The following is a 9746-nucleotide window of genomic DNA, read 5'->3' as shown; positions in this document are numbered from 1 at the left end:
ACACAGCTGCTCCTATGGACGTATTCTGCAAAGCCGTCGATTCCCACCTTACGCCTGTGCAGAAGAAACAGCTTGTCCAACTCCTCCAGCGTTTTCGAGCCTCCTTCGACCAGGACCAGCATTCTTTAGGTCGAACGTCAGCAGTTGTCCACCGTATTGATACCGGTCAACATGCACCACTGCAACAGCGTCCATACCGTGTGTCGACTTCCGAACGCCGTGTCATCGATCAACAGGTAGACGATATGCTCAAGCGTGGAATAATTCAGCCGTCCAGCAGCCCCTGGGCCTCTCCAGTTGTGCTGGTGAGAAAAAAGGACGGAACCATCAGGTTCTGCGTGGACTACCGCCGTCTCAACCATATCACGCGCAAGGATGTCTATCCTCTACCGCGTCGACGATGCCCTAGACTGCCTACAGGGCGCAGAATTCTTCTCTTCCTTAGATCTGCGCTCTGGCTACTGGCAGGTGCCCATTACGGAGGCCGATCGCGAAAAAACGGCTTTTGTTACGCCCGACGGCCTTTACGAATTTACAGTCATGCCCTTTGGCCTCTGCAACGCGCCTGCCACTTTCGAGCGTATGATGGACACGATCCTTCGAGGCCTCAAATGGAATATTTGCCTTTGTTATTTAGACGACATTGTCATCTTTTCTACCGACTTCGCGACCCATTTAACCCGCCTCGAGCAAGTTCTTGCTTGCCTCTCCGCCGCGGGACTGCAACTGAACCTGCAGAAATGCCACTTTGCCGCTCGGCAGCTTACGATCCTAGGGCATGTGGTTTCGAAGGACGGTATCCTCCCTGATCCCACCAAACTAACAGCCGTTTCAGCGTTCCCAAAACCAACTACCATGAAACAGCTTCGAAGCTTCATCGGCCTTTGTTCCTATTTCTCAGCGCTTTGTCCGCAACTTCGCTACCATCATCGCTCCTTTGACCAAGCTCCTCGCTGGCTCTAGTGATCTTTCGGCGTGGTCTCCCCCTTGTGACGATGCTACCGAAGAACTGCGCCAAATCCTCGCGTCGCATCCTATTCTGCGACACTTCGACCCAGCTGCACCCACTGAGATCCACACTGACGCTAGCGGTGTCGGGCTCGGCGCTATTCTTGCGCAACGGAAAGATGGCTTCCAAGAGTACGTCGTTGCCTACGCAAGCCGAAGTCTTACCAAAGCCGAAAGCAACTATTCTGTCACCGAAAAGGAATGCCTTGCCATTCTTTGGGCGATAGAGAAATTTCGGCCTTACGTGTACGGACGCCCATTTGACGTAGTGACTGACCACCATGCCCTGTGTTGGTTGTCGTCACTAAAAGATCCAAGTGGTCGCCTTGCCCGATGGGCGTTACGGCTCCAAGAATACGATATCCGCGTGGTGTATCGCTCTGGCCGCAAGCATTCAGACGCAGACGCCCTCTCCCGTTCGCCCCTGTCCCCTGACTCTGCCAGCTTCACACATACTACCTGCGATACCACCGCCCTCACCATCTCCGACATGCCCTTCGAGCAACGCAAGGATCCTTGGCTTGCTTCCATTCTAGACGTTCTGTCTGGTCGGACCCCTTCTCCATCTTCTCGGACATTGCGTCGGCAAGCCGAGCACTTCACCACTCGTGAAGACGTGCTGTACCGCCGAAATTACACACCCGGCGGCCGTAAGTGGTTACTCGCCATTCCGCGTCACCTCCGGTCCGAAATTTGTTCTACGTTCCACGACGACCCACAATGCGGCCTCGCAGGTTTCCTTAAAACTTATTCTCGAATCAGGCTTCGATATTACTGGCGTGGCATGTACCGTTTCATTCGACAGTACGTTCGGGCATGTTCCACATGCCAGAGACGCAAGACTCCTACTCAACACGCCGCCGGCGCCTTGTTCCCTTTGCCATGCCCTGCCCGACCGTTCGACCGCGTCGGCATCGACATCTATGGTCCCCTTCCCAGCACTGCAGACGGTAACCGTTGGATCATCGCTGCCGTCGACCACCTCACACGGTACGCCGAAACTTCACCCCTTCCTTCGTCTACAGCAAAAGACGTGGCCACGTTTATTCTCCACAATCTCGTCCTTCGTCATGGCGCCCCCCGAGAGTTGCTGAGTGATCGCGGTCGTGTGTTTCTCTCGGACGTGATCACAGCATTGCTGCGTGAGTGCCGCGTCGTGCACAGCACCACAAGCGCCTATCACTCTCGAACCAATGGGATGACAGAACGCTTTAACCGTACTCTCGGTGACATGCTGTCTATGTACATCTCGTCAGACCACTCCAACTGGGATCGAGTACTACCGTTTATTACTTTCGCTTATAATACCGCCATTCAAAGCACTACTGGGTTCTCCCCATTTTTCCTCCTTTACGGACGCGATCCTTCTTGTACTATGGACACTATTCTTTTGTACCGACCCGATGCCTCAGAGTCTACAACTCTATCCCAAGCAGCTACATATGCTGAAGAATGCCGCCAACTTGCACGCTCATTCACAACACAAGACCAGGGGCGCCAGAAGCACCACCACGACGCGTCCACTAGCACTACTTCCTACGATCCTGGCTCGCTCGTTTGGCTGCGTGTGCCGTCTACTACTCCTGGCCTTTCCACCAAGCTGGTCCCCAAGTACCACGGTCCATATCGTGTACTTCAGCAGACTTCGCCGGTGAACTACCTCATCGAGCTACTGGAACCGTCTTCTGACCATCGCCGCCGTGGCCAGGAAATCGTTCACGTGTCCAGACTCAAACAGTGCTACGATCCTCGTGTGTTTTCTGGCCCCTAGGTCGCCAGGATGGCTCCTTATTGCGCGGGGAATAATTGTACTGAATGCGAATGACAGACGTTCCGCTGTTATGAAAGAGGAAGACGACAATCGGTGACTGTGGTTGTCGCTCGCGCTCGTGCTCGCTGGTAGCCGGACCTGCCTGATAAAGAGCCTTTCACAAAGCAACGTCTGACCCTTTCTTCACGTACAACACCCCTACCCTATTTCAGTATATATATATATATATATATATATATATATATATATATATATATATATATATATATATATATATATATATATATATATATATATATATATGACCCTTTCTTCACGTACAACACCCCTATTTCAGTATATATATATATATACATATATATATATATATATATGTATATATATATATATGTATATATATACCATAGGTCGGCAAGAAAAGTGGAGCTCACTCAGACTCGCCAAAATTTTTCTTAAGCGGACTCATTCGGGCTCACCAAAATAGTACTGAGCCGGACTCACTCAGACTCGCGGCTCCATCTGAGCTTGAGTGAGTCGACTCATGAGTCCGTTAGCGTAAAACTGGCGTTTTCGATCATGGTGTCAACGCTTTTTAACACCAAGTTCTCATATAATCGGTGCTCTGCGATATGCCTTGTGATCTTGTACCTTCAAATTCGGACATATTAATGAAATACGAGACTCACACGGGATATTTTTATCAAGAACTCCCCGTGAGAGAGTTTGCGGGGGGAAATCATGGCACCTTCCCCCCCCCCCCCCCCCCTTAACTCACGCCTTTGATCCTTAAATATTTACGTGGCGCATGAATGCTAGTGTGTTCAGATATGTGTGAATACACTTCAGTATAAACGTAAGGCGATATAGGGCTACGTATAGTAACGCTGCAGATGAGCAGGTAGGACTATACGTGGGCAATAAAAGGTGGAGCTCAGTCAGACTCACTCGACAAATATATTTTGTCCTTAGGGCTCACTCGGACTCAGACTCACCAAAGTTTTCCTCAACCGGACTCTCTCGGACTCGGACTCACCATAATTTTTCCCAGCCGGGCTCACACGGAATCGGACTCACTGAAATTTTCCCGAACCAAACTAACTCGGTCTCAGAATCGCGGCTCGATATGAGTAAGTCTGTGTGAGTAGTTTGGCGACCTATGAAGTATACATATAACATAGGGCGAAAAAATATTTCCCGAAGCTTTTTTGTTTACTTCCCAGTTAGTATATTGGCGCTTGTAATCGGATATATATATATATATATATATATATATATATATATATATATATATATATATATATATATATATATATATATATATATATATATATATATATATATATATAAGTATGAGAGGTGGCACTTCAAGAAAACTTCATTTATTACGTCGACGTTTCGGTCAGAGCCTGACCTTTCTCAAGACGAAATGTTCGTGCATATTTCCGTGTTTATATGGACATCAAATGAGAGAGGAAGGAGGTGACAGAGAAAGAGAAGGAGCGGGAGGGAGAAAAAGTTTGCTTAGGGCCCATCAGGAGCGAGGAGTAACACGCCACCGCCGACAGCGGAGTGCTTCGCGACAGAGCTTATACTTATGCGTCGGCTATTACTCATCGTTAAAATTCGTCGCTCTATTCTGTCCCGTAGGGCTGGACGAAGAGCCGGCTCGAGTTAAAAACAGCCGGTGTGCGATTCAAACAGGCTGACCGGAGAAAAAAAAAAAAAAAAAAAGGCGGGGGGGGGGGGGGGGGGTTAAGTGGGTGTCGGTGAGCACTGTTGACGCGGCGTATTGTACTTTTGGGCCATGCCGAAGGAGTCTTGTATACCATCTGACTTGTTGCCGAGCCTGCTCGTTTGTCTGATAAACGACGCCCGCTTCCAAAGCGAGAACGAACACGTTGAGTGACATTAGGGACTTCCGGTCAAGGATCTAAGAAGGGGAAAAAAAAAAAAGAGAGGTAGGGGCAAGAAGGAAGAGGGAGGGCGGGCTTCCACTTAGATTGATCGATTGCTGCTCTTTCCAAGCGCTGTACAATACAAAGCAGGGGAAGGTAAAAGACGGCACACATGAAAGGGTGAAAAACACTGCAGGTACGATCACCGAAGGCATTGGCTTACACATGCATCTTTGCTGCGTATTTTGTTGGGTTGATGTTAGTTTCATTTAAACTACTTTTTGCGCTTTAAGGCACGTAAAACAGGAAGGGCACCCGGATGTTCATTTATTCCATGTTCAACGGTGTTGAATTTGTGTATTAAGTATGCTTCACGCTGTTCACGTTCTCTCTGAGAGCGGAAAGTTCCTTGGAGTAGTGTTACTTTAATGGAATCGAAACTGTGACCTTCTGACTTAATATGTTTGGAAAGGGGAAGGTTCGGTAGTGTGTTCACATGCGAGCGGTGGTTGTTGAATCTGATTCGAAAAGGTGTATCAGTTTGTCCAATGTATTGTTTAGCGCAGATTCAACAACCACCGCTCGCATGTGAACACACTACCGAACCTTCCCCTTTCCAAACATATTAAGTCAGAAGGTCACAGTTTCGATTCCATTAAAGTAACACTACTCCAAGGAACTTTCCGCTCTCAGAGAGAACGTGAACAGCGTGAAGCATACTTAATACACAAATTCAACACCGTTGAACATGGAATAAATGAACATCCGGGTGCCCTTCCTGTTTTACGTGCCTTAAAGCGCAAATAGTACTTTAAATGAAACTAACATCAACCCAACAAAATACGCAGCAAAGATGCATGTGTAAGCCAATGCCTTCGGTGATCGTACCTGCAGTGTTTTTCACCCTTTCATGTGTGCCGTCTTTTACCTTCCCCTGCTTTGTATTGTACAGCGCCTGGAAAGAGCAGCAATCGATCAATCTAAGTGGAAGCCCGCCCTCCCTTTTCCTTCTTGCCCCTACCTCTTTTTTTTTTTTTTTCCTTCTGTAGATCCTTGACCGGAAGTCCCTAATGTCACTCAACGTGTTCGTTCTCGCTTTGGAAGCGGGCGTCGTTTATCAGACAAACGAGCAGGCTCGGCAACAAGTCAGATGGTATACAAGACTCCTTCGGCATGGCCCAAAAGTACAATACGCCGCGTCAACAGTGCTCACCGACACCCACTTAACCCCCCCCCCCCCCCCGCCTTTTTTTTTTTTTTTTTCTCCGGTCAGCCTGTTTGAATCGCACACCGGCTGTTTTTAACTCGAGCCGGCTCTTCGTCCAGCCCTACGGGACAGAATAGAGCGACGAATTTTAACGATGAGTAATAGCCGACGCATAAGTATAAGCTCTGTCGCGAAGCACTCCGCTGTCGGCGGTGGCGTGTTACTCCTCGCTCCTGATGGGCCCTAAGCAAACTTTTTCTCCCTCCCGCTCCTTCTCTTTCTCTGTCACCTCCTTCCTCTCTCATTTGATGTCCATATAAACACGGAAATATGCACGAACATTTCGTCTTGAGAAAGGTCAGGCTCTGACCGAAACGTCGACGTAATAAATGAAGTTTTCTTGAAGTGCCACCTCTCATACTTATACTTATACGGCAACCAAAGGCAACCACTCCTTCAACTATATATATATATATATATATATATATATATATCGGTAGGCCGGTGAGTTCGCCGTGGTTTCTTGGCAAGTTGTAGCGAGCGCGGGCCAAGAAACCACCGCCAACTTATCGGCCTAGCGATGCAACAGAGGCGGCGAGTCGCGGCCGCAGCTGATTTCGTTCGCTCAAGCCACGGCTGAGAGCAGCACGATGGCGGCGCGCGAATACGCTCGTCACGTGTCATTTTTTTAAAATTTCGCGAGCTTTCTTTGCAGCTTGGAAAAAATGGTACACGTGAGACTTTGAATAGAAAATTGAGTGAGTTGGCATTGATTCATACTTAGGACTGTGCAGCGCTCACAAAAGGGACAAGGGACAGAAGAAGTACACAAGACAAGCGCTGACTCTCAACTGAATTTTTATTCCAGAAAACACAAAAAAGTAAACAAGAAGAAAAAATAATAATAAACAAGTGTACTTCTTCTGTCCCTTGTCCCTTTTTGTGAGCGCTGTACAGTCCTAAGTATGGACGTGAGACTTTCTTTATCGCAAATAATGCAGTGGGGGTTTGTGAATAGGCTCTCGAACTTTGCTCATCCTATTTCTTGCCCCCAAAGTCAATATTTAGCAATTTATTTAAATAAAACAAAGAAAATTGTCTGTAGTACGCAAGGTGGCTGTCAGCAATATGCAACTGATTTCACTCGCCTGCCTCTAATATTGTATTTTTTAACCCTTGGCTAAACACAGATGAGACACCCGGTATGTAAGGCCGTTGTGGTCCTGTGCGTTTACAGACGCGTAGGTCAACGTCTCAGCAAGTTTTCTTCCAAAAGTGGCCTTCCATCAAGGAGGCATTGCTCAGATTCTCGAGCACATCGTTTAAAATGGGCTAGTTGGTGAGCCATGATTTCCGAATAGGCAGCGCACGAAGGGGCAACGAACACGTACACAAAAAAGACGCAAACACAAGCGCTTGTGTTTGCGTCTTTTTTGTGTACGTGTTCGTTGCCCTTTTGTGCGCTGCCTATTCGGCACATCGTTTAGTTTCGAAGGATGGTCAGTGAAACAAAAGATGCTCACTCGCTTCCTCACATTCGCAAAACTTCTATGCCGCGCAGTTCGCCATTACTTTGAGTAAAGAATAGGCCATCGTAAATGCCACGCCGAACCACATGCGGCACCGTTCGTTTTGGCGAAGGAAGTGTTCGAGTGATAAACGAACTTTCAAACTATGGTAAAGGGAATATAATCAGGGCTATAGGAGAAATCAGATTAATGCCATTGTAGACGTGCGATGGAGCGAGCGGGTGAATGACGTAGGGAGATTTAGACAGCCGTGGTTGTTGCTTATTGATGAGTGCTGCTCTATCGAAGCTATTGTTCCTGAATGCTTATCGGTCAAGAACGGTAGGAACGTCAAAAGTGACGGAGGTGACAATTCAGCGGATGCCTACACTGACGACCTATAACATGTTTATTTTTCGTGACCTACGTCCACACCTATGCTTAGAAACATGCCTAAATATAATAAAGGTTACGTACTTAAAAGCTGACAGTGAACAAAGACGTTCTATGTATATGCTGACTTCGGTAGCTTTAATTTGGGCGCCCACAGTTAAATACCATCCTTTGCGCTTGAGCTCCCGCTTTTGCGTGATTACCATCCACTCACGAGCGCCAGATACCGCGCCCCTCAGCTCGAACAGTGAATCGCTCTCAGTCTGCTGCGCGTGTGAGTTGTGCCAGTGAGAACGAATGCCCAGCGATGTGGCCGGGAGAAACTGCGAGTAGAGTCTACGCACTTACCGCATTTTTGATGCTTTTCAAACGAGGTCTGTCCGGTGAGAACGACACACAACCGATACAGCTGTTGATGGACGTTGATACTGGCGTGGACGATGCGATGGCCATTACGTTTGCCGGTACATCTCCGAACGTGTGTTTAAGGGCAATTACCGTAGTGGCTGGCAACACAAACCTGTCAAATGCCTACAACAACACCCTGAGGGTACTGAACCGGATAAACCGCACGGACGTAAGTACAAAGGAATAATTTTATGAATTCTCTTTTTGATACAGTTCACTTATAGAGGCCTACATGCGACTATTTATGAAACATTTGTAGGATGTAAGCCAAGTCTCAGCTAGCTGATTTAAAATCTGCAAGCACTACCATGCCCGCTCAACGAAAAATTCGGCAGGACCCACGCGTTACGGGAATCGGTTTCATGCGAAGCAGTCAGCAAGTACTCCCACGCTGTACTTTATGGCTTTTAACCAAGTGTTACGAGGTGGATCGACGTGTTTTTGTAAGTGTAGTAGCCATGTGGACATCGTGGGCTTACCTGGCACGTCGACAACACTGGCGTTTAAAGGGTAACTTATAGTGCGACGTAACGTCAGCCCTCACATTAGAGTACATACGTCATTATTATCGAAACTAAGTGCACATTATGGCGCAGTCATGTGAATATCGCGCGTAACATTCGGTAATGTATTCCACCGGGGTCGAGCAATACTTCAATATAGCTTGCTGAATCATAGGAATACAAATGTAATGTTTATTAGACTGCTATAAAAGCGGAGCCAACACTGGAACCACAGATGTTAATCTGATATGACGCCTTTATCGTAGGAGTACATATGTAGTGTTTATTGCTTTCTTGTAAAATTAGATAGCCAGCACCACAAACACAATTGACGTTGCACCGATATTACGCCTACATAGGCTGTTTTTCCAAACCAGTTTATAGACTTAGCGTGGCTCTGTGGTACAATACCTGGGTTCTTGGATTCGGAAGAATGCTTGGGTTCCATTCCTACTGGGATCCTAATTCTTATTCTTTCCATTCGTCGCTCAACGCTGCCGATGACGGTTTTTCTTAACACTCGCTCGTTTAAATTACCAACGTCTGTTCTCGCCTCCTGGATACATATAAACTGTCAATCACCTGTGGCGCATACCCGTACACCGCGGCCCGTGGTAAAGGGGTGTGTGCCACACGTGTCTGGAGGAAAGGGTTTGACGAAGCACGCGAAATGATTTCAACGTTATTCATGTCATGACCCAACAGTCATAGTCGTCAAATCATGTTACCCTCCTATGCCAATTTTGGTCTACACCAAATTAAGGAGGCGATCATGAGAGCACCGAGACATAGGCGGCTAGATAGATAGATAGACAGAAACGCTCCAAGTGCCAAACGTTCGCTAAGAAATGCTTCGCATTTAAAAACCGTCCGTCGGTCCGTCTGTCTGTCTCTGTCATTGACATAAGACGATCGCTGCAATAAACAAATGATGAAAAGGAAGTAACTTTTCACTCCGGTGCCTGGGTTTAAGCCTGGAACCTCATGCACCGAAGGCCAGTAGCTTAACCACTACGCTACGCATCCATGATTGCATGATAGGAAACTATAGAC

The 9746-nt window shown here is 47.4% G+C and overlaps 1 protein-coding gene across 1 annotated transcript in view; it reads left to right on the top strand.

Moving 5' to 3' along the window:
- Window positions 1-7973: 7973 nt before the first annotated feature.
- LOC119389609 (uncharacterized) overlaps window positions 7974-9746 on the top strand; it is a gene marked incomplete in the record, with an annotated part of 6507 nt that continues 4734 nt past the window's right edge. The window contains 1 exon segment of the mRNA XM_037656958.2: window positions 7974-8359. Coding sequence (XP_037512886.2) covers window positions 8090-8359 — 270 coding nt within the window.

This window comes from Rhipicephalus sanguineus, chromosome 4 (genome assembly GCF_013339695.2).
Source record: "Rhipicephalus sanguineus isolate Rsan-2018 chromosome 4, BIME_Rsan_1.4, whole genome shotgun sequence".
Lineage (NCBI taxonomy): Eukaryota > Metazoa > Arthropoda > Arachnida > Ixodida > Ixodidae > Rhipicephalus > Rhipicephalus sanguineus.
The sequence above is the reverse complement of the archived record's forward strand: the minus strand, read 5'-3'. Positions and strand labels throughout refer to the sequence as shown.